This window comes from Geotrypetes seraphini, chromosome 3 (assembly GCF_902459505.1).
Source record: "Geotrypetes seraphini chromosome 3, aGeoSer1.1, whole genome shotgun sequence".
Lineage (NCBI taxonomy): Eukaryota > Metazoa > Chordata > Amphibia > Gymnophiona > Dermophiidae > Geotrypetes > Geotrypetes seraphini.
The window spans coordinates 335,034,886-335,059,454 of NC_047086.1; the positions used below are offsets into that span (position 1 = coordinate 335,034,886).

The window sequence follows — 24,569 nt, forward strand, 5'->3', positions numbered from 1 at the left end:
ATCCTGTAGGGTTTCACTAGGCTTCTGTGTGTTCAGTGTTAAACCTCTTCCAGAGACATTGTCCTGATACCTTGGGAGTCCCACTCTTGAGAATATTAGCCTGACTGTCCTCAGAGTAAGCAAAGATATTTACCTGTAGCAGTTGCTCTCCAAGGGCAACAGAAGGCATATATTCTCACACCTGCCTACTTCCACTAGTTGGCTTCTTAGGTTTGTTACTGAACTAATGGTCCTACAAGCCAATGACAGGCGGGAAGGCATCGACACGCATGCGGTATGGGCACTGGCTAAAGATTTAAAGTGCCAGTGCACTTGGCAGTGTCCATACGGGGTTCCATGGATGACATCACCCACATGTGAGAATATATGCCTGCTGTCCTCGGAGAACATCAGCTGCAAGTAAGCATCTTTGCTTTTTCCTTCAAAGTAGGAGGGTGTCGGTGTGTAATAGCATGCAATTAAACTAGCTTTCAGAGAATCATATAATTGCATCTCTTTTGCAGATCATGAATTACTCGGGAAAAGGCAAAGTGCGAGTTACTCTGGTCACTAAAAGTGAGCCATTCAAGCCGCATCCCCATGACCTGGTCGGGAAAGACTGTAGGGATGGCTTCTATGAATCGGAATTTGGACCAGAGCGAAGGATTGTGTCGTAAGTGCTGCTTTTAGGATAGTATTATTACTGCCTTCCTGTGAAAGGAGTTTGCTGTCCTCACTGTCTTACTTCAGGTTGCATTTGAGATTATTCCAAGACCTGTTCCAACCAGAACAGAGTGTTTGCCTACAGGGCAATTTTATAAAGTGTGCCAAAATGCAGTGCACTGAGCGTGAATTCTATAATGGCATTTCGGTGCCCAGATTTCATTATAGAATACAGTGGTGCCTCACACAACGAACTTAATTGGTTCCAGGAGCAAGTTTGTTATGTGAAACGTTCGTTATGTGAAACGCGTTTTCCCATAGGAATACATGTAAAAAAAAATAATTCGTTCTGCAGCATAAAATATGCTAAGATGACATAAAAAAAGATAAATTTTTGGTTATTATTTTTATTTAGATACATCTAAAAACATAATTGTTTTTTAAAACAACACACATTTTTTAAATTTAAAGACAGACTAAGTAGAGTCTAATTTTACAGTGAGAGAGGGCAGAGTCTCAGCGGCAAAAACTGGGACTTAACTGTTCATTTTTTTTTTTTCTACCGTGTTTCCCCGATGATAAGGCAGGGCCATCAAATAAGACAGCCCCCCCTTTTTAGAAAAAAATGTAAAATAAGGCACCCCCCCGCAAATAAGCCACCCACCGATACCTGCGCTTACCCGAATCGGGTGGTACGGTGGGTGACTCCGTGTGGTCCCTGGCACCCCCGACACGATCGGGGCAAGAGGGAGCTCAAGCCCTCTTGCCCCCCCCCCGACTCCCCGACACGATCGGGGCAAGAGGGAGCCCAAGCCCTCTTGCCCCCCCGACTCCCCGACACGATCGGAGCAAGAGGGAGCCCAAGCCCTCTTGCCCCCCCCCCCCGACCCCCCGACCCGATCGGGGCAAGAGGGAGCCCAAGCCCTCTTGCCCCCCCGACTCCCCGACACGATCGGGGCAAGAGGGAGCCCAAGCCCTCTTGCCCCCCCGACTCCCCGACACGATCGGGGCAAGAGGGAGCCCAAGCCCTCTTGCCCCCCCCCGACTCCCCGACACGATCGGGGCAAGAGGGAGCCCAAGCCCTCTTGCCCCCCGACTCCCCGACACGATCGGGGCAAGAGGGAGCCCAAGCCCTCTTGCCCCCCCGACTCCCCGACACGATCGGGGCAAGAGGGAGCCCAAGCCCTCTTGCCCCGCCGATTCCCCAACTCCCCGACAATATCGGGCCAGGAGGGAGCCCAAGTCCTCCTGGCCACGGCGACCCCCTAACCCCACCCTGCACTACATTACGGGCAGGAGGGATCCCAGGCCCTCCTGCCCTCGACGCAAACCCCCCTCCCCCCAACGACCGCCCCCCCCAAGAACCTCCGACCGCCCCCCCAGCCGACCCGCGACCCCCCTGGCCGACCCCCACGACACCCCCAACCCCCTTCCCCGTACCTTTCTGTAGTTGGCCGGACAGACGGGAGCCAAACCCGCCTGTCCGGCAGGCAGCCAACGACGGAATGAGGCCGGATTGGCCCATCCGTCCCAAAGCTCCGCCTACTGGTGGGGCCTAAGGCGCCTGGGCCAATCAGAATAGGCCCGGGAGCCTTAGGTCCCTCCTGGGGGCAGGGCCTGAGGCACATGGTCGGGTTGGGCCCATGTGCCTCAGGCCCCGCCCCCAGGAGGGACCTAAGGCTCCCGGGCCTATTCTGATTGGCCCAGGCGCCTTAGGCCCCACCAGTAGGCGGAGCTTTGGGACGGATGGGCCAATCCGGCCTCATTCCGTCGTTGGCTGCCTGCCGGACAGGCGGGTTTGGCTCCCGTCTGTCCGGCCAACTACAGAAAGGTACGGGGAAGGGGGTTGGGGGTGTCGTGGGGGTCGGCCAGGGGGGTCGCGGGTCGGCTGGGGGGCGGTCGGAGGTTCTTGGGGGGGGCGGTCGTTGGGGGGAGGGGGGGTTTGCGTCGAGGGCAGGAGGGCCTGGGATCCCTCCTGCCCATAATGTAGTGCAGGGTGGGGTTAGGGGGTCGCCGTGGCCAGGAGGACTTGGGCTCCCTCCTGGCCCGATCGTGTCGGGGAGTCGGGGGGGCAAGAGGGCTTGGGCTCCCTCTTGCCCCGATCGTGTCGGGGAGTCGGGGGGGCAAGAGGGCTTGAGCTCCCTCTTGCCCCGATCGTGTCGGGGAGTCGGGGGGGCAAGAGGGCTTGGGCTCCCTCTTGCCCCGATCGTGTCGGGGAGTCGGGGGGGCAAGAGGGCTTGAGCTCCCTCTTGCCCCGATCGTGTCGGGGAGTCGGGGGGGCAAGAGGGCTTGGGCTCCCTCTTGCCCCGATCGTGTCGGGGAGTCGGGGGGGGGCAAGAGGGGAGCCAGGCGGAGAGAGGGCAGTTAAGCGCAGTGCCTGCGCGGAAGGATGCAGCTCGGGCGACTTCGTTGTGTGAAACGAAGTTCGTTGTACGAATCAAGACATAAAGTTCGTTGTGCGCAGCGTTCGCTGTGCGAGGCGTCCGTTATGCGAGGCACCACTGTACTAGCATAAATCATCATTTACATGTCTACAGTTACAAGGGTGGTTTATAAAGTTTGGTAAAAAAAGCAAGTTAAGCAATGTAGTCTCCATTGAGGGCTATACACTTAGGCCCAGATTCTCTATAGGGAAGCAGTGTGTAGTCTGCATTAAGGGCTATACACTTACCCCCTCTTCTATGAAGCTGCGTAGGAACTGTATGAGCGTCGGGAGCAGCGCAGGCCATTCAGCGCGGCTCCCCGTACTAGAAACTGCTAGCGCAGTTTCATAGAAGAGGGGGTTAGGCCCAGATTCTCTATACGACTTCGATCACATCTCAATCATGCAACAGCACCCTATAGAGAATCAGTCCTCTGCAAAAGATAGGTGCCAGAAATGTAGGCAAGGCTACATTTCCAGCGCCTATCTTTGCCATGAATTACGCCTACGTAGGTTCTTTAGGTTGCCTGATGCCACGTCCAGCTTTAGCCATGCCCCTAGTGATTTTCGGTGGCCTAAAGTACCGTATTTTCACCCATATACCGCGCACCCGTGTAAAATGCGCATATGGGTATAGCGCACGGGGAACATAAATTTATGTAAAAATTTTTTACTATAGCGCGCACACGCGTATACCGCGCATGCCGCCCCGACTCTCCTCTCGCTGCCCCGACTCTCCTTTCCGAAGGACCGCTCGCACCCCCACAGCCTCTCCTCCTCCCCCTCCCGCATGGAGAAGCTGCCTACCGTTGTTTCCGGATGCCAGTGAGCCCAGCTGCTTCCTCTGCCGACGGTCCCGCCCCTTCTCTGAGCCCTGCGCTACACTGCTTCCTCTTCCGGCGGTCCCGCCCTTTTTCTGACATCAGAGAAAGGGCGGGACCACCGGAAGAGGAAGCAGCGGGGCTCACTGGCATCCGGAAACAACGGTAAGCAGCTTCTCCATGCGGGAGGGGGGAGGCTGTGGGGGTGCGAGCGGTCCTTCGGGATGGGGGTGAGCGGTCCTTCGGAGTGATGAATCGGACGTCGGGGGGGGGGGAACTATGTAAAAAAAATTTGTACAACGCACTTAGGCATATAACGCGCATGGTTATGCACGATTTGTAAAATCGTGTATAATGCGCGCGTTATATGCGTGAAAATACGGTACCTACGTAGACACATATTATTTAGAAGCTGGTAGGTGCTTTAACCCTTTCAGGACCAAGGGACATATTTGTCCCATAACTTTAAAATCCTATAAATTTTGATTGGGATAGTCTACAGTTCTAAATTTGATATGTACGGATTCCATATGATACTGCCTTTATGTAAACAAACTGGTTCCGACATTCATTCATTAGCGTCGTTGCCAGATTGACGAGAAGATTCACTTGCCACACTGTCCATAAGCCAGAAGTTTGATTTTTTTAAAAAAAAAATAATGATATTTCACAAAAAAAAATCAATTTTTTGGCATCTGCAAGCCCTTTTTACCATAAAAATGTCGTCAAAACCACAAAAATTGGCCTACGATCCTTATGGTCCTGAAAGGGTTAACAGTGCCATTTTTTTACCATTTAAAATGGTGTTTGTTAATTAACTTAGGCGCCGGTAGGATGCTTACTTGTGTCTAAATTTAGGTGCCATTCTATAATTTCTCTCTTAGTCCAGTGAGTTTCCAGTTTTTTCATATCATAGGAAAAAATAGCTGACTGGCAATGGATCCATGGGATCAGTTTGGGAAATCCTGCAATCTAACACATTGAAATTAAAAACTGAATGAATATTTTGGTTTTACCTAATACTGTATAAATAGGCTTTTAAAGACAAAGTGTATTCATATGTAGAACATAAATATTAATTTCTAGTGAAATTTTTAATTAGTTTTTATCTGTAGTAAGGTATAAGACTGCTCATTTCTTTGGTTTCAGGGTTTCCTTTTTTTTATATTTACAGCTGATGCTATTTACTAAGCATTTTCTTTATAGGTGTAAAATTGGATAAAAAACCTTCAGTTGACTAGCCCTAAATAAGCACAAGATCTAAAGTAAAATGGAAGAGTATGAAATTGGGGGTGTCTACTAACAGTATCCATGGAGGGTGACACTGAAAAGTCCAGGGATTTTATTTCCTGTTGAAACATAATACATTGCTTTATTGTGTCTGACTTTGGACTCCATGGCACAGAGGGTTCACTTTCTTTCTCTCTCTTGTTCATTTCGCAGCTGAATGCATTCTGGACCCTGTAGTTTACCCACTAATTGGCCAGCACCCTCTGTTGCCCACCAGCATAACAACATCACTCGTGAGGGAGAATCCCTAACTCCCTCACAGACATTTCTAAAACATATCATATTGCAATTAAAATTTAAATATATACATACATATTAATTCAAATTAATACAAGTCAATGTAGGCTGCAGTCCCAAATTCAATTACTCAATTTGAAAAGGTCATTTGAAAAAAATGTGCTTTTAGATGTTTCTTAAAGTTTTGAAATGATTCTTCCTTTCTTAACTCTGCTGAGGGCTATCTTCTAAAAATGTCCAAATCCTGATTTTGGAAAGCCTGAATTTGGATGTTTCACACTGTAGTTTGCCCAGATAGTAAGGGAGTGTGGTGTTTGTTGTGTGTTAGGCAGAACTAAGGAGGGCCCAAAAGTAGAATGTCCAACAAGGATTTTTGAATGGGAAGAAATGTCATGTCTAAAAAAGATGGTTTTATCTAGATCTGTTTCAGTCATATCCAAGTTACAAAAAGTTGTTCTAATTGAGTAATTGACCACTAGAGAGATTAAGGCAGGACCTTAATCCTACAGAGGTGATTGTTGTCCCTTTCCTTCACCTCTGAAAGTGAAACTGGAAAGGAAAACCAGGGTCTGTCAGCTGAAGGTATTATGGCCATTCTGTTTAAAAGAGTAAGCAGGTTAGAAGAATAGCCTAGAGCAGTGTTTCTCAACTTCTTCAAGCCATGTATCCCCTATGTCTAACAAATAACTGTGTACCCATGCCCAAGCTCCACCCCTGGCCTACCCAACCTCTGCCCCTGACCCCACCCCATAATAATAGTACTAATTGTAATGTAATTTCTTCCATTCATTTTTCATATACATACAATATAATCTTTTTAATACATAATGGTAACCACAAAATTAAAAAACACAAAGCACACTGTACGCAGAGAAAATGTTAATTATCATTTATATTTGGGGGTGTTTTTCAAAGAGGACAAGGCAGATGACTTTAAAATATGCAATGTCACCTCAGTAACAACTATAGAAAAATAGACAAATATAGTGCAAAATATAGATAGCAGATATAAATTATCAAAACTGACACATTTTGATCACTAAATTGAAAATAAAATCATTTTTCCTACCTTTGTTGTCTGGTGATTTCATGAGTCTTCTGACTGTGCATCCAATATTTCTTTCTTTCTGCCTTCTGCATGATTCCTCTCCTCCAGACCTCATTTCCTTCCCCAACCATGTCTCTCCATGAGTCCAACTTTTCTTCCTCTCTCCTCTATTCCTATTGACAACATGTCTCCCTCTCTCTCTCACTGTCCATCTGCCTTTCTCTCATTCACTCCCTTGCTGCAAAGGGAGTGGGGAAAGGGAAAGAGAGAGACCCAGGGTGCATCTCTTCCACTCCCTCTACTGCCACATCCAACATTTCTCCTCTCATTCCCCTAGGGCAGTGGTTCCCAAACCTGTCCTGGGGGACCCCCAGCCAGTCAGGTTTTCAAGATATCCCTAATGAATATGCATGAGAGAGATTTGCATACCTGTCACTTCCATTATATGCAAATCTCTCTCATGCATATTCATTAGGGATATCTTGAAAACCTGACTGGCTGGGGGGTCCCCCAGGACAGGTTTGGGAACCACTGCCCTAGATCATGTGCAGCATTTTTCACCACTGCCCAACAGTCCCATGCCCATTTCTCCTTCTACCACCCTTCTCCAGCACCATGCCACATCACTGTGTCCACCATGCCTCCATCACTATGTCCAACATTCCTCCCATCCAATCTGTCCCTCTGTTCCCTCTCCACCACCATATCTAATATTTCTCCCTCTCATCCTTTTCTTCCCCATACATCTCTACTTCAATCCTCTCGTTCTTTATGCCCAACAATTTTCTTCTTTCTTCCTTTCCCCATGTGCACTATCTCTTTCCCTCTAACTTACACACACATGCCCAACAATTCTCCCAAGTTAGTTCTTCCTTCCTCCCTTTTGTGTCCCGGGTTCGTGCCCCCTCCCTTCCTTCTGTGTCCCGAGTTCATACCCTCCTTCCAGCCTTTGTCCCAAATCCCCCCACTCTCCTTTCTCCCGCAATCATGTTCCCTTACTCCCACAATCATGTTCCCTTACTTGCTACAACATGCTCATTTCCTTCAGGGCCATTCAGCTTGGCTGTTCTTTCCTGCCTTCAGCTGCACAGGGATGTGTTGCAGTCAGCAGCTCTTACACGTTGCACGTGGCTGACCCACAAGCTTCCCTCTGACATCGGAGAGAAAGCCAAAAGCCACTACCTGTGACACATTCCTGTGTGGCTGAAGGCCTGAAGGAGCAGCCCTGATGGGAGGTAACTGGAATCTCCCGCTGACCCGGAATGCTTACCTCTGACGTCTGCTCTGACATGGGAGGAAAACCTTTTCAGATCGGCAGAGGGGGGAATGCAGGAAGGCGGGCAAGGGATCCCTGGTGGCGGCAATTAAGGAGGAAGGGGGCAGGAGACCTGGGCAGTGCTGCATACTCCTAAGGGTATGCATACCGTGTGTTGAGAAACACTGGCCTAGAGGTTAGGATACTGGACTGTAAACCAAGGGACCCAGGTTCAAGTCACATTTTGACGACTCCTTTTTTTATTTTTTAAATAAATATAAGCCTTCCATAAACAGTAAAATACCTACTGTACCTAAGTATATATAACATGAATAAGCCTGAAGGCTATTGAAGATGTGTACATTCAGGTACACTAGGTATTTTTCTGGAGGAATCACATTTTCTAAAGAGTTAGTGGAGTTTGAACATGTTTGGTTTACAATCCACTTCACTAACCACTAAGCTACTCCTCTGCTCTGCAGGGATGTCTGTGTAGCTATATTTTTGAAAATGATGCCAGATAGATGTTCATGTCCTTGGCTTTTTATTGTTCAGTGGTTAGACGTTTCATACAGGTAAAATGGCTATTCATTTTGGATGTTTTCATTTGAAAAACATCCATCTTACAGTCATAATCAAGCAGGAAGTAAGGATGTTTTCCTATTTGATTCTGGCTGGTGGGGGAGGGTTGGTTGATATAAGCAGGATTTTTTTTGTTGTTGTAAAATGCCCCTCAGCCTGCCCAGGAGAAGGATAAGTGGGCTAAAAACTGCACTTCTGTGCACTGCTATTTTTTTCTAACAAATGTATATCAAGTATTCTGTATTTCAGATTTAGTTTTGTATTCATCAATACTGTAATCATATTATCACCCAAATAAGTAAATAAATAAACCTACAGGCAAAGTCAGCTGCATGGTATTCATCTGTGCCCAAAATTCTTAGTAATGTCATTGCTAACAGGTTTACTTCCTGGTTCAGCTGTCCACCAGACTTGGATGATGTCATGGTATTTCCACGTGGGATAGACTGGAGGGAAGGGGGTTTCCCAAGCACAGATCTGATGTTGTCATATGCAAATGAACCCTTAACATGTTTCCATTGCTACAGAATCTTGACATTTTCAAAACTTCTGCAGATTCAATTTCAGCACAGCAAATGATAGCCAGGATGAACGGCAAGATCCATCTAGTTGTCATGTTTCTGAAGTGAAACGCTGTGCTTACTTCCCTTCTAAGGATCCTCTGTGCTGATCTAAAGCTTTTAGTCCCCCTTTTTTTTTCACCATAGATAGCAGATTAAGGTGGGCCACAAGGGTCATGGTCCTACCAGTATTTAGTACAATAAAGTATCGGCAACTAGAGGGCCTAGGATAGGCATGTGGGATCTCTCAGAGAGAGAAAGAGATAATGGTTACTGTGAATGGGTAGACTAGATGGGCCATTTGGCCTTTATCTGCGTCATGTTTCTAACTAGAGAGCTTTGGAGTGAGACTTAAGATTGGTTTGTTTGGCCTCTCCAACCAAATATGTGTTATTGTTACAGTACTTCACTGTCTTCATTGGGAGATTGTTCCAACTTATCTACCAGCCTTTGTGTGAGTGAAGAAGTATTTGTGAGTCCTATATCTGCCCCCTATTAAGTTCAAATCTGTGACTTATTTGCCAGGGACAAAATCACTTGCTGTGGCCTCCCACCCCTTTCCCCCTTTAAAAAAAAAAAAAAAAAATCATTATACCAGGGTTGCATTTATTCCCTAGAGCAGGGGTGCCCACACTTTTTTGGCTTGCGAGCTACTTTCAAAACGACCAAGTCAAAATGATCTACCAACAATAAAAATAGTAAACATATACCCCCTCTTGTACTGTGGTGCGCTAGCCGATTTAGCGTGCGCCCATTGTATTCTATGGACGCGTTAGCATTTAGTGCACGCTAAATCAGCTAGCGTGCCTTAGTAAAAGACCCCCATATTTATTTATATATATATCGAGTGCACCTCTTCTGTCCTCCAGACCTTGCTCCATTCCCCAACCAACATCTCTCTGTCCTTCCAGCTTTTCTTTCTCTCTCCTCCACCCCTATTGGCAGCATGTCTCCCTCCTCTGTTCTGATATTGCAACTCTTTGTTCTTCCTCAGGGTCTCTCCCCTTCTGTCTCTTCTGTCCCATAGCCCAATATCTGTCCCCTCTCTTCTGCCTCCCCTTTGTTTCAGGTTTCTCCCTCTCTATCTTCCTTCTGCTAACATTTTGAGTCCTCCCATCATTGGTCCAGGTCTTTGTGTTTCTCACTCTCTTTGTCTTCCCCCTCCCCAGGGCCTGGCATCTCTCTCTCCTCGGTTCAGAGTGTTTCAACCTCTCTAAGCCCTCTAGTAGTCCAGGATCTGCCTTATCTTCCCACTCCCTTTTTGTTCAAGGCTGCTTTCCTGCCCCTCCTCAAGGTCCTTTTGTATCTACTCTCTCCCCCCCCTCCCCGATCCAGCGTCTCTAAGGCAATCTCCCTCCTCCCTCGCAATGGGCCCAATTTTACCCCGACATGTGGGACCTTATCTCCGCTGCTTCCATCAGACTGGATCATCGAGCTGCTTCCCTTAGACTGGATCCCTCACCTCCGTTCTTCCCTCTGGCCTATCACAGTTGAAAGTTCATTACGGCAGCCTGCAGAGCGAACGTAGCATGCTGCCATCAGCTTCTGTAGCACGTTCCCTCTGCCGTGGTCCCGCACCTCCTCTGACGTTGGGGGCGGGACAGCGGCAGAGGGAACGTGCTACAGAGGCTGACGGAAATCTGCTATGTTCGCTCTGCAGGCTGCCATAATTCCACTAGTTTAAAGGTGAGACAGTGACCGGGGGAATGCTAGGGAGAACATTGGCTCTGTGAGCTACCGGCGTTGCCTTTGCGATCGACCGGTAGATCGCGATCGACGTTTTGGGCACCCCTGCCCTAGAGAATACACACTCTGACCCCACTCTTGTGCAACTCTCCCAGTATTTAAGACCATTGATGCTCCTCTCTGAAGGAGGTTCTCTGGTGCCACATCATGTCTCTCATGAGCAACTGATGTTTTCCCTGTGAAAACACTGTACCACTTCTGACAGCAGAGGGGGAAGGGGGTGATTTCCTGGCTCTCATCTGCAGAGAATATCAACTCACCTGAAATAAGGATATAACTTTTTCAATCCTAAATCATGTTTTTGGCTAGAGGAATCAAATAAACCAATCTCTATCCCTGTGCCCAAATGCTATAGTTGAAGTTGCTGTGTTACGTAAAGTATTATTCAAGCCATGGCCCCATTAGTTGCCATTTTGTTCTAGAACTTCTATTCCTCTGGAAATTGCTTTTTGAGCATTAATACCGTTGAGGTATTTATATGTTTGTCCCCTGTCCCTCCTAGAGTTTTCATATTTGGATCCTTGAGACATATTTCAGTTATTTTATACTTTATAATATAGTCTCCATTGTGATAGCCCTTCTCTGTACTACCCCTATCCTCATCTGAATCCTCCCTTGAACATCTACAAACAGTCTTCTTACATCTTTACAGCAGGTGAGCAATATTCCAGGTATCACATCACAAAAACAAAGTGAGGTAGAGCTCTTTTGCATTGTTGTTATAGCACTTTTATGGAAACTCATCAAGGGGCATGAAGTTGGACTACTTTCACAGAGGAGAGAAGACCCTAGGGCCTAAACAGTAGAAAGCTACCTTTCTCCTGCTGCTGCTGCTGCTGCTGCTGCCACTACTACCACCACCTGTAGGCTGACTGTGGTCTATTATATTATGACTTGGAGAAGTATAATGGATACTTCTTGTGTCACATAGCCACGAGAGGGCACAGGCCCACTCACTTTGAACTCGGGCCTACCCAGCTGTGGCACAGCTGAAAACTCCTGGCATTTCTCCCTCCCCTTCCTTTCCCTGAACAGGAAGTTGCTTCATAGTGAAGACTTGGGGTTGGCATGTGCAGCAGGTATGAGTTGCTGCTTGCTGCCAATGAAGAACTAAAGGAATTAAAAGGTACTGGGAGTTAGGGGAGTGCAGTTAAGAGACCCACCCTCCCCGATAGCTTGAGGGGAGTGGGGATCTTGTGCCCACCTGTTTTTAGCTCAGGCCCACCCAAAATTGAGTGTCTGCTTACACCCCTGTTGTCAGTGCCACTGAGAGCAGCCCACAGTTCAGACTGGCTTGACCATCAGGCAGACTATATGGTCACCTATAGTGGCACGTTCCAGGGGACCGTGCAGAACAGCTACAGTCAAAGCAACACAAATCCTGACAGCCAGACAACCCAAAGAACCATTGGTATATATTTTTACCCATTATCTGGGGTGCCCTCCTGAGGGAGGTGATGGAGATGAAAACAGTGACGGAATTCTAAAAAGCATGGATCTCTAATTAGAAAATGAATGGTATAAAACAAACTAAGGCCGGTACTAGGCAATCTTACACAGTCTGTACCCCATATATGGAGATTTGATTTGGGATGAACTGGAAAGGGCTTTGATAGAAGCTCCAGTGACAGGATGGTTAGGATAGTCTGGAGTGGGATTCAATGGCAACTCCAGCAGTGGGAACCTAAAGACAATACCAGGTGGACTTCTATGGTCTATTGCCAGAAATATTAATGACAAGACATTTTAACTATGAATGTATAATGCGTGTGACTATTGGGCAGACTGGATGGACCGTTCAGGTCTTTATCTGCTGTCATACTATGTTACTATAAGTAAGCTTTGGCCCATGTAAATAGCTTTTGGAATTTACCCATATTACATATATAAGTACAAAAAAGTATGATGTTCATCTATACATTTTTACAGCGATGTTCTGGGATTGGGTGAAGTTGGGATAACCATGACCATTGAGTAATTATGAAAAACTCTGAGAGTTTAGAGCATGAAAATTAATTTTGGGGGGGAGGGGAGAGACACAACACTCAAAGTTTTTCTAGGGCAGGGGTAGGCAATTGTGGTCGGATGGATTTGCATTCACTGCCTTCCTGAGATGCAAATCTATCTCGTGCATATCTCATGGATATCTTGAAAACCTGACCTGCCTGTGGCTCTCAAGGACCGGAATTGCCTACCCCTGGTCTAGGGTGTTAAATACCTTGCACTGGCCTAAAAGGAACAAAAGACAAATCTGGCCATGGAACTAATATAAAGGCAGCAGGCTCTGTGGGGGACATTGAAATTGCAATACTTCAGCCCCCTGAACAATCTCCTTTTCCTAGAGGTTGACTGAATTTGAGTTTTGGATTTGGCATGAAAACCAAACCAAAATCCAGGTTCGAGTTTCATTCTCAGCTGAATCTGAAACTCTCCCCCCACCCCCACCAAATCTGCCTGCCCAATTGAGCACCCCTGACCCCCCCCCAACAAAAATGAATTCCCCCATCAATCTGGCCCCTGACCATCAATAGGCCCTCCCTCAGCCTACCTTAACAAGCTGTGGTTGTCTAGTGTCCTCTTAGGAAGCAGGAAAGGGCACCACTCTTTCCTGCCCAGTGCCTTTGCTGCTTTAAAATGGCTGCTGAGACTTTCTGCAGCAGCCTCATAAGACTGCCACAGGAATAAGCATAAGCAAGAGCAGTTTCAATATGGTTGCTGGGACATTCTGTGACAATCTTGGTAACCTGTTTAAAGCAACAGCAGCAGCAGTGGGCAGGAAAGAGTTTTTTTTTTCCTGCTCGTAAAGAGACCACTAGGCCCACTGATGTCTGAGGTGGGCAACAGCCTGGAGGGCAGCAGAGAGGTGCTTATTTGAGCAGGAGGAGTGGGCAGGGGCAGGCATGATAGTTTTGGTTTTGCCTTTGGTTCCAGCCAAAACTGAGCTGCAGAGTTTCAGCCAGAACCAAAACTATTGGTTTTGGTTGGCTTCTAGCCCTCCTGTCACAGGATCCCTGATTTAAGACTGAAATCTGCAAGTTGGTAGAAGAAAAAGAAGGCAAATTCAAGAGAGGAAGTGTAGTGTGTTCACTGTCCTCTGTGGTATATGCTGTTTTCATGGCTGACTGTATTTCCTGAGTCTTCCCTTACCCCCCTTTGCCTTCATTTGTAATGGTTGATCTCACATGCTTATCCCACGCTTTCTTGAATTCAACAGTCTTTTCGATGCCTGTGTGGAACACTGTTAAAGGCTTTGCTACATTTAGCACACTCGCTCCAACCAATTCTCTAGTCACCAAGTCAAAGAAATTGATCAGATTTGTCTGACAAGACCTGCCTCTAGTGAATCCATGTTGCTTTTGGTCCTGTAATCCACTAGATTCCAGAAACATCACTATTGTCTGTTTTAAGTGTTTCCATTAATTTACTTACCTCAGAAGTCAGACTTACCAGCTTGTAGTTCCCTACTTCTTCCTTAATTCCTTTTTCTGGAGAGGGACTATATCCGCCCTTCTCCAGTCCTCCAGTACCACTCCCAACTTTAGAGAACCACTGAAAAGGTCAGCCAGTGGAACCACCAGAACTTCCCTAAGTTCCTTCAGTAAGAACATAAGAATTGCCTTACTGGGTCAGACCAAAAGTCCATCAAGCCCAGTAGCCCATTCTCACAGTGGCCAATCCAGGTCACTAGTACCTGGCCAAAACCCAAAGAGTAGCAACATTCCATGCTACTGATTCAGGGCAAGCAGTGGCGTCCCCCATGTATTTCTCAATAACAGACTATGGACTTTTCCTCCAGGAAATTGTCCAAACCCTTCTTAAAACCAACTACAGTATCCACTTTTACCACAACCTCTGGTAACGCATTCCAGAGCTTAACTATTCTCTGAGTGGAAAAATATTTCCTCCTATTGGTTTTAAAAGTATTTCCCTGTAACTTTGAGTGTCCCCTAGTCTTTGTAATTTTTGATAGAGTGAAAAATCGATCCACTTGTAGCTGTTCTACTCCACTCAGGATTTTGTAGACTTCAATCATATAAAGTACCCTTTGATATACACCATCCAGCCCATCACTTTGTCCATCTCACAGGAAAGGGTCTATGGTAGTTGCCCTGACTTGCAATTCCATCCTTCTGAAAGGTCACTTGGACACACAAAGTCAGAGGCATGAAGAAAGTACAAGAAATTTATTACGGTATACCGGACTCTAGTGCAGTTAATAGCCTGCCTACTAGAGGGTCAGAAACAGGAAATACACGGACTTTTATGCCTTTTTTGCAAACTAATATATGCAGAAACTACAATTTTCATTTGTTACTTCTATAACTTTTCTACAATTATTATTGGTCCTAAGCTCACACTAGCAGGTCACTTATCTAACTCTTACAGTTCTAAATGTTAAATGTACAGAAGGGCAGGGTACATCATGGCTCAAACTCTTTATCTATTCAGCTTACAATGTGGTAAGGTAGGGACATACATTTTAGGCAGATGAAGTCAATAGATTGTACACTTTCTTCAGCTATATAGACCAGAGCAATATTTTAAACAACAGTTAACCATTTCATGACCCTACATTTCCAAATGACAGTTCTGAATCTGTGGAAAGGAGGAATATGTTAGCAGCAACGCACAAGGCATTGTTGCTGGAAAAAGCTAGGATGAGACCTTGTAGAAGTGTTTTGGCCCAATATTCAGAAGTATGAATGCCACTAGTGGCACCACAGACCACATAAATGCTTTAAAAATCTGTGGTGGATCTGTATATGAATGTGGCCATTCTATACATCAAATGGCTGAATTTATCTCTCAGGGAAATGGGCATGATTTTGGGCAGAATGAGGGCAGGCAGGCATAACTTTTTAAACCTGTAATTACTCCTCAGTGGTTAAAGCTACAGCCTCAGCATCCTGAGGTTGTGGGTTCAAACCCACACTGCTCCTTGTGACCATGGGCAAGTCGCTTAATCCACCTCCCCCTTGGCCCAGGTACATTGTGAGCCCACCAGGACAGACAAGGAAAAATGTTTTGAGAACCTGAATAAATTCATGTAAACCGTTCTGAGCTCCCTTAGGAGAACGATATAGAAAATTGAATAAATAAATAACCCCCACTATCTACCCTTCTCCATTAAGAATACTAACCATTTAACCTACTCTATTTTCTGTACTTTAACCAGTTCTTAATCCACAATAGGACATTACCACTGCTCCTATCTCATGATTTTTTAATTTCCTCATGAGTTGTTCATGAGGTACTTGCCAAATGTCTTCTGAAAACCGAAACACACAATATCAACTGGCTCACCTTTATCTACAGATTTATTTACCCTTTCAAAGAAATGTAGCAGATTGATGAGGCAAGATTTCCCTTGATTAAATCCATCTTGTGTATATGCTCTACAATTTTGTTCTCTTCCATTGTGGCCGGTACTGATGTTAGGCTCACCAGTCTCTAATTTCCCTTTCAATATCATCCACAATAGTTTTAAAGAAACAATTTAGTCCAGTATGGATTAAAATGTTACCTTTCAGTTTTCAGATATGACTAGAATTTTATAAAATGTGTGTGAGCTGTAAAGTGCTTTTGTTTTTCAGTTATTATTAATCATCTTTTTTTAATGTCCCATATGCAGTAAGTCAGTCATATATACATTATTACTATTTTTTAAACTAATGTAATTCAATACTGGCAAAATTTCAATGTCAATTCAGATTTTTCCATCAGTAGCTCACTTAGCAATACTGAATATGTGACTGTTCTATTTTAATTTGATCACTTAGTGGATGCACTGAATGATATGTGATCTCTCTTCCAGTTTTCAGAACCTGGGCATTCAGTGCGTGAGGAAAAAGGAAGTAAAGGATGCTATCCACTTTCGAATGGCAAGGAAAATCAACCCATACAGAGGTATGTTCTTCATAGATAGTGAAGTTCCATTCTGAGCCCTGCTCAGTTGTTGTTGGGACAATGTCTTCAAATGGGTTATTGTTGCACATACTATGATAGTAATGAGCCTGACCCTGATGCCAGGGTACAAGGAGTTTGATCTTAGTCTCATACTTACTGCTAATGCTTGCTGTAGTACTTGCATCATGCTTTGTAAGAAACTCTGTAGTCAACATGTTTAGACCTTTGCTTCAAATTCACACCGTGCAACAGAAACAGTTCAGTTCTTCATCCAGGAGTGTTTGAATCAACTCAGCTACTAAAATTAGATTTAAGTGGACTATTTTTTTATTTTATTGTATGGATTTAACTCGCACTTTTTCCAGAAGTTTAGGGCGAGTTATATTCTTATATAATAGATATTTTCCTGTCCCCTTAGGGCTTATTATCTAACCCCCCCTTTTACTAAGCCCAACAGCGCAGCCATCGTGGTAAATGCTCCAACATCCAAAAGATTTGAATGAGCGTCAGAGTATTTGCCGTGCAGCACTCAGTTAGCCGGCTTATTTTAAAAAATGTATACCCCGCCACATCCGCAGTTATGAGCAGGTTACATAAAAACATACATAATAAAAGAGTGACAAATAATAAATAAGAAAGAAAATCTTTATACAATTTGCTTTCACCAGTCATAAACTTAATTCCTATAACAAAATACAATAAGATAAAAGAAACTGCCTGCAGTACACATAAAGTAACTTACTTATATACTCTCTCAAACAGTATAGTTTTTACTCCTTTTCTAAATTGCATCCCATTTGAAGCCTGCTTAATTTCAACAGCCAATGAATTCCATAATACAACTCCCTGAACTGACATCATAGACTGATGCGGTCTTACTGATCTCGTCAGGTTCAGTGATGGTGCTTCAAGATTCATTTGATTCTCAGAATACAAAATCCTCTTTTGTTGATGATAGCAAAGCAAAGTGTTCAAAACCACTGGACTTTTATTGATCAAAAACTTTTTAAATATCAAACACAAAATCTTAAACTCAAAGCACTGTGCAACAGGCAGCCAATGTAGACTGCGCAAAATTGGTATTATATGCTCACTAGCTTTATAGCCTGTTACATTAACGGGTGCTAGAATATATGTGTGTCTGTCTTTATTTCTTTCTCTCTCTGTCTCCTTAGCTGCTTTCTGTATTTCTGTCTTTCTTTCTTTCATTTGGCTGTCCACCACCACCCCTTGCGTGCTCCCCCTGTCCATTCTCCCTTCTTTTTACCTCCCCTGTGTCCACCACCACCCCTTCACTGCTCCCCTTATCAAGCAGCAGCCCTTCTCCCTTTGTTTTACCTCCCCCCCTGTCCATCAGCACCTCTTCCTGCTCCCCCCGTCTAGCAGTAGGCCTCCCTTCATTTCACCCCCCCTGTCCATCAACACCTCTTCCTGCTCCCCCTGTCCAGCAGTAGGCCTCCCATCCTTTTTCCCCCCCTGTCCATCAGCACCTCTTCCTGCTCCCCCTGTCCAGCAGTAGGCCTCCCTTCCTTTTTCCCCCCCTGCCAATCAGCACCTCTTCCTGCTCCCTCTGTCCAGCAGTAGGCCTCCCTTCATTTTTCCCTCCCCTGTCCATCAGCACCTCTTCCTGCTTCCCCTGTCCAGCAGTAGGCTTCCCTTCATTTTCCCCCCCTGTCCATCAGCACCTCTTCCTGCTCCCCCTGTCCACGGGAGTTAGTAAAGGCCCGGTCTCTGCCGTTCTCCCCAGAGTTTGTTCTTTACTCGGATAGAGAGTCCTTGCCGCCCCCCCCTTCACTTCCCGCGGGCCCGACTACGAACCTGGTGATTCCAGCAGCGCGTGCAGAGTGTTCACACGCTGCTTCGGGTCTTTCTACTGCCCTGATTTACTCTGGCACGTCCCTGATGACATCATCAGAGACACGGCAGAGTAAATCAGGGCAGTAGAAGGGCCCGAAGCAGCGTGTGAAGACTGCTGCACACGCTGCTTGAATGAATCGCCAGGTTCGTAGTCGGGTCCGCGGGAAGGAAAGGGGGGAGGGCGGCAAAGGACTCGGACTCCTCTGGTCTGTCGCGGAGGGCGGCCCAGCTCCATTTCTCGGTTCGTCCCGGAGAGGGGGGGGGCAGGAGGCGCTCTTTGTGCCCCAGTCCCAGCTTGTGGAGGCGATCGTCGGCTGGCTGGGAGCGGGCTTATGGAGGCGATCGTCGGCTGGTGACGTAGTATGTGCATGCGCACTCTCGCCAGAACAGAGCGACAGATCAGATCTCAGGGAACACGCGGCGAGAGTGCGCATGCGCGGCTAGCATTTTATTATTATAGATATTTAGAGGCTCGGAACAATAGTTCGAGCCGCAGCATTGTGTGCAATTTGTAATGCGTGTATCGCATATTTTGGTAGACCAAGGTATAGGGAATTAGAAGGGGGGGGCCTAAGTTTTATGCCTGAGGCAGTGGAGGGTTAAGTGGCTTGCTCAAGATCACAAGGAACAGCAGTAGGATTTGAACCAGGTTTCCCATGATTTCTGTCCACGTGTTTTAGTTATACTCGCATGCTTTAGTTGCACTCGCCAGTGGCGTACCAAGGGGGGGGGCGGGGGGGCGGTCCGCCCCGGGTACCAAGCCCTGAGGGGGTGCTCCCGGTCCGGTCCAGTTACCCCCCCCCCCTGCGCCGGGTGTCGCGTCTGGAAACAGCCTGCAGCAAGATCGCGATGCCAGAGATCTTTGCCTGCTTCGACTGTTTCCTCCGCCACGGTCCTGCCCCTCCTCTGATGTCAGAGGAGGGGCGGGACCGCGGCGGAGGAAACAGCCGAAGCAGGCAAAAATCTCTGGCATCGCGCGATCTTGTTGCAGGCTGTTTCCCCAGGGCAGTAGCGTACCAAGGGGGGCGAGGGGGAGGTCCATCCCGGGTGCCGCCTTAGGGGGGGGTGCACAGCTGGCCCGGTCCCTATCGCGCTCCTACCCTCCCAGCGAAAGCAGCATCGGCGCCATTATCGAAAAAGGTAATGGCGCCAGGCCTTGGAGCACCAAGGCAGACCGCTTCTCCCCCCTCCCAGCCGAAACCCCGCTGACCATCCTATCTCTCTCCCCCCCCCCAAGTGAACCTTTCTGACCCTCCCAGCGAAAGCAGCAAACCTCCCTCCAGTAGCGTCGGCTTTATCCTCCCTCTGCCGCATCACTGATGACGTCATCAGTAACGCGGCAGAGGGAGGAGAAAGCCGCGAAGGAGGTTTGCTGCTCTCGCTGGGAAGGTCGGAAAGGTTCACGGGGGGGGGGGGTTGATAGGAGGGTCAGCGGGGGTTCGGCTGGGAAGGGGGAGAAGCGGACTGCCTCGGTGCTCCATTACCTTCTTCGGGCAGCAGCAGCGTTTACAATTCGCTGCTGTTGCCGGCTTCAGGCCTTGTTCTCTGCCGGGTCCTGCCTACTTCCAGTTTTCATGAAGACAGGACCCGACAGAGAGGAAGGCCTGAAGCGGGCAACATCAGTGAATTGTGAATGCTGCTGCTGCCCGATGAAGTTCAGGACATCAGGACATCGGGGAAGGAGCAGGGAGAAATCGGCTGCTGGCTTGGGGGTGAGGGTAGGGAAAGAATCGTGGAAGTGGAGAAATCGGCACGATGGCTTTGTGCAGGCTAGGGGGAGAGAGAAAGAAAGGAAAAAATAAAGAGGGGGGGCCAGGGGGAGAGAGAAAGAAAGGCAGAAAGAAAGAGGGGGACCAAGGGGAGAGAAAGAAAGGCAGAAATAAAGAGGGGGACCAAGGGGAGAGAAAGAAAGGCAGAAATAAAGAGGGGGTCAAGGGGGAGAGAAAGAAAGGCAGAAAGAAAGAGGAGGGCCAGGGGGAGAGAGAAAGAAAGGCAGAAAGAAAGAGGGGGACCAAGGGGAGAGAAAGAAAGGCAGAAATAAAGAGGGGGGTCAAGGGGGAGAGAAAGAAAGGCAGAAAGAAAGAGGGGGGCCAGGAGGAGAGAGAAAGAAAGGCAGAAATAAAGAGGGGAGCCAGGGGGAGAGAGAAAGAAGAAGGATCAGAAGAAGGACCAGAGACTCATGAAATCACCAGACAAAAAAGTAGGAAAAATGATTTTATTTTCAACTTAGTGATCAAAATGTGTCCGTTTTGAAAATTTATATCTGCTGTCTATATTTTGCACTATGGCCCCCTTTTACTAAACCGCAATAGAGTTTTTTAGCGCAGGGAGCCTATGAGCGTCGAGAGCAGCGTGGGGCATTCAGCGCAGCTCCCTACGCTAAAAACCGCTATCGCAGTTTAGTAAAAAGGGAGGGGGAATATTTGTCTATTTTTGTATAGTTGTTACTGAGGTGACATTGCATAAAGTCATCTGCCTTGACCTCTTTGAAAACCCGCGGAATATAAATGATAATTAACATTTTCTCTGCGTACAGCGTGCTTTGTGTTTTTAAAATTTTATTGTTGGTAGATCATTTTGACTTGGCCACAAAGGTAAGGGGGGGGGAGGGAGGGGAACTGCTGAAAGACATCTAATAATCCTTGCAGGCTTGACTGCAGGGAATTATTTTTGTAAAATCATGTTTTGTTATGTGACTGGCATTATCTAGACTTTAATTTCTATGAATGAATAGAATGAAAATGATATAAAATTACTTGCTTGTTTTTATGTGCGTGCGCTGAAGGAAAGTGGAGAGAGAGTGGGCTGAGGATGCTGAAGGGAAATGGGGAAGAGAGTGGGGAGAAGACGCTGATTTATAAATTGACAATTGTACAGAATATTGTTTCTTTTTATACTTTAATATAAACAATTCAAGGCTTGTGTGGATGGAATCAGGTGGTTTGCGGGGATGGGGACCGAGCTTACGGGGATTAGTCCAATAAAATTGTATTTTTTTATATCTCATTATTTGTTTTATTTTTATTTGTTAATTTATAAAGTGGTGATTGTTATGTATCAGTTTTTTCAAATTTACATCTACTGTCTTTATATTTTGCACTGTTTTAGAGGACATGTGTTACTGTTTTTTGTGGTGTTGAATTGTATCCAGGGTCTGGTTTCTTGGCGGATCAGTTTAACTTTTGTCTACATATTTCTATTTTTAGTTTGTGATTATTCCATTTTGGGCGAGGGTGTATCTCTGTTCTGTGTGTATGAAAAAGACATAGTTTTCAGTTGGCATTGACTACAGGACCAATTGACTGTGCGGGATCTGGCTTGTTTAGTTTTACAATGTATGTGTTGGTGTTCTAGTGCTCACTGCAGTGTTTAAGATGCAGCCTTTTCCTAGGTACACTCTTGTGGTGCGATATGTAGATTGGTACTAAAAATCATATTTTTCATATAGATGGGGGGGGTGTCAAAAAATGATGGGCCCTGGGTGCCACATACCCTAAGTACGCCACTGCCTGCAACTACTCCATATGTACTTCTAATGTCATGACAATTTAGACATAATTTATGTTTTGTTATGTTTGGAATAATGGTTACATATATGAGGTTCAATAAAAGAAAATTTTCACTGCCTGTTTCTATTCTGACCATTTATTCCATTTCATGGTTGTTGCAAAAAAAAAAAAAAAAAAATTTTTACATGGGGGGGGGGGGGGGGTGTCAAAAAATGATGGGCCCCGGGTGCCACATACCCTAGGTACGCCACTGGCACTCGCCAAGTACTCTAAGCACACCTCTACCAACCCCCCACCCCACCCCCACAAACTCTCCTCCTACAGATCTATGTTTATTAACTAAATAACAGTGGTTAGTGTGTGTGTGTATCTTCAGCTGTTCAGGCCTCAAAAACAGGAAGTGAATCTTGTATAAATGAAAGTCCCTTTTGACTAAGTGCTTTCTGTGTAATGGCTACTTTCTCATTCACATTTTTATCACGAAGCAGTGAAGGCAAATCTCAAAGGTTTCACATTCAGAAGTGTAGTGTCAATCTTAACAAAATGAGCCAGTCCAGGTTCTACTCCATGGTTTATACTGACATGTAGTTAAATTCTTTAAAGAAACTAGGCAGACAATTGTCAAAAGGTTTTATGTGTTTAGATATAAGTTTACCCACACATAAAACTGTAAGTGATTATTGCCATGACCCTTTACTGCAGACACAAGTGTGGGTGGGGCTAGGTTGGGGGAAGTGAAAGCACATGTAGTGACTGTATTTTCAAATTTCTGTGTTCACTCTGTCTCCATTTCAATGCAAGCACAAGGTATGTGGATGCTTTCTACCTGTGGTCGTGTAGGTCAACCCTCATTTTCAAAGGAATTTGCCTTTGAAATAAAGCAGGCAGTCCCTTGGGTAGACCTTTTTTTTTTTTTTCCCCCCATGAAGACTACAAGACCTCTAAGGAAACAATTTATATAAGCATTTTCCACATATAAAACATATTTTGCATACAGAAAATGGTTCTTTTAAAACTACTCAGCTGGAACAGGTCGGTTTGTATCGCCCCCCCATCTCTCTTTTGAACACGGCGGGCAAATTGTTAGCTAAAATTTTGGCAAATAGAATGGCAGCGGTGTTGCCAGACATTTTTCATGAAACCCAGTCGGGATTTGTGAAAGGTAGAAAAATAACTAAGAATGTGAGGAAATTACTGTTGTCATTGGAGCAGAGTGCAGCCCGGAATCTCCCATCTGTGTTGATCAGTTTTGATGCCGAAAAGGCGTTTGATAAGTTTTGGTGGGATTTTCTGTACGCCGCATTAACAGCATATGGTTTTGATGGGTACTTCGTTTCAGCTGTGAGGGCCTTGTATGCCCTGCCTCAAGCTAAATTAGTGCTGAAAGATTTTGAAACAGAAAGGTTTCCGATATATAGGGGTACTAGACAGGGCTGCCCATTGTCTCCTTTGCTATTTGTGCTAACCTTGGACCCACTCATCCGAGATGTTTATGCCATGCCAACCATACAGGGGATTCGTATAGGTGATGCTACATTTAAGTTGTCGGCCTTTGCAGACGATATCTTAATACATCTGGCGGATCCTCAGCCCTCCTTGCATGCCTTATTGGAAATGATCAAAGAATATGGAGATTACACTGGGTTTCGATTTAAACTTGGAGAAATCTGAAGCGTTGGCCTGCTTGGCGGAGGTCCCAGCCCTTTGGGGGAATCCAGTTCCCGCTAACTTGGGCGCCAGGACAGTTTGTGTATCTGGGGATTTGATGTCTGTCTATAAAGGTCCACCCTCTCTATCGTGTCAATGTAGACAAGCTACAGCAGCAAACGGCGCTCTTGTTGGATTCTTTGCAGGCTCTACCCTTCTCACACCTGGTTCGCGCTAGTTTGGTTAGGATGCTTATTTTCCCAAAGTGGCTGTATGTGCTGCAGATTCTCCCATTGCGATTGACTGAGACAGATTTGCATCGTTTTCACAGAGGTATTACTCACTTTTGTTGGGCTGCTAAGAAGCCCAAGTTAACCTTGCCTATGCTCTTGGGGAATTGGTCAGGGGGGGGAGGGGGGGGTTGGTTTTGCCAGATGTCCAGGTTTATAATTATGTGTGTTTGCTAAGACACTTGGGGGATTGGGTGAATCAGACTAGTTGCTATACCCCTCTTCAGATGGAATGGGAGGTTTTTGCTACCTTTAATGTGTTTGCATTGCTTCTTAGTCCCAGGAGTGCGATTCCTGCCCGTTTCAGAGCAAGTGTTTTATTTTGTTCTCTGCAAGATGCTTAGCGATGGTTACTGAAATGTCGGGGGGAGGGGGGGACCCAAGGGTCACTGATCTCTTGCCATTACAGGGCAATCCAGCCTTTCAGCCAGGCTGCGAGTCTGGGGTTTATTTGTCATGGGAAATGAAAGGTATTATTTCCAGGTTGGAACACCTCTTGGGGGAGGAAGGGGAGTTATTATCTCGTGCTGACTTGCAAGTAGTGGTGGGAAATACCTGGGGAGCGCAGTTTGCGTGTCATTAAGTGGAGCATTATGTGAAATCACTCAACAGAGCACAATTGGGTAAACACATGGGGGCTAGACTGTGTGTGTGTGGGGGGGTTTCTCCCGTGAGGAGGAGACCCCCCTATCGGAATTGCACATTCATAACAGTTTGCAAATTCTACAGCCCCATAAAGACTATCAAACTATTTGG

The 24,569-nt window shown here is 46.2% G+C and overlaps 1 protein-coding gene across 2 annotated transcripts in view; it reads left to right on the forward strand.

Annotated features, from left to right (window-relative positions):
• The window catches only part of REL (REL proto-oncogene, NF-kB subunit), a 111,992-nt gene that overhangs the window by 41,886 nt on the left and 45,537 nt on the right, over positions 1-24,569 (forward strand). For both annotated transcript variants that reach the window (XM_033938620.1, XM_033938621.1), the window contains exons 4-5: positions 504-652; positions 16,419-16,510. In XM_033938620.1, the coding sequence (XP_033794511.1) occupies positions 504-652; positions 16,419-16,510 (241 nt within the window). The remainder of the gene's footprint in view (positions 1-503; positions 653-16,418; positions 16,511-24,569) is intronic.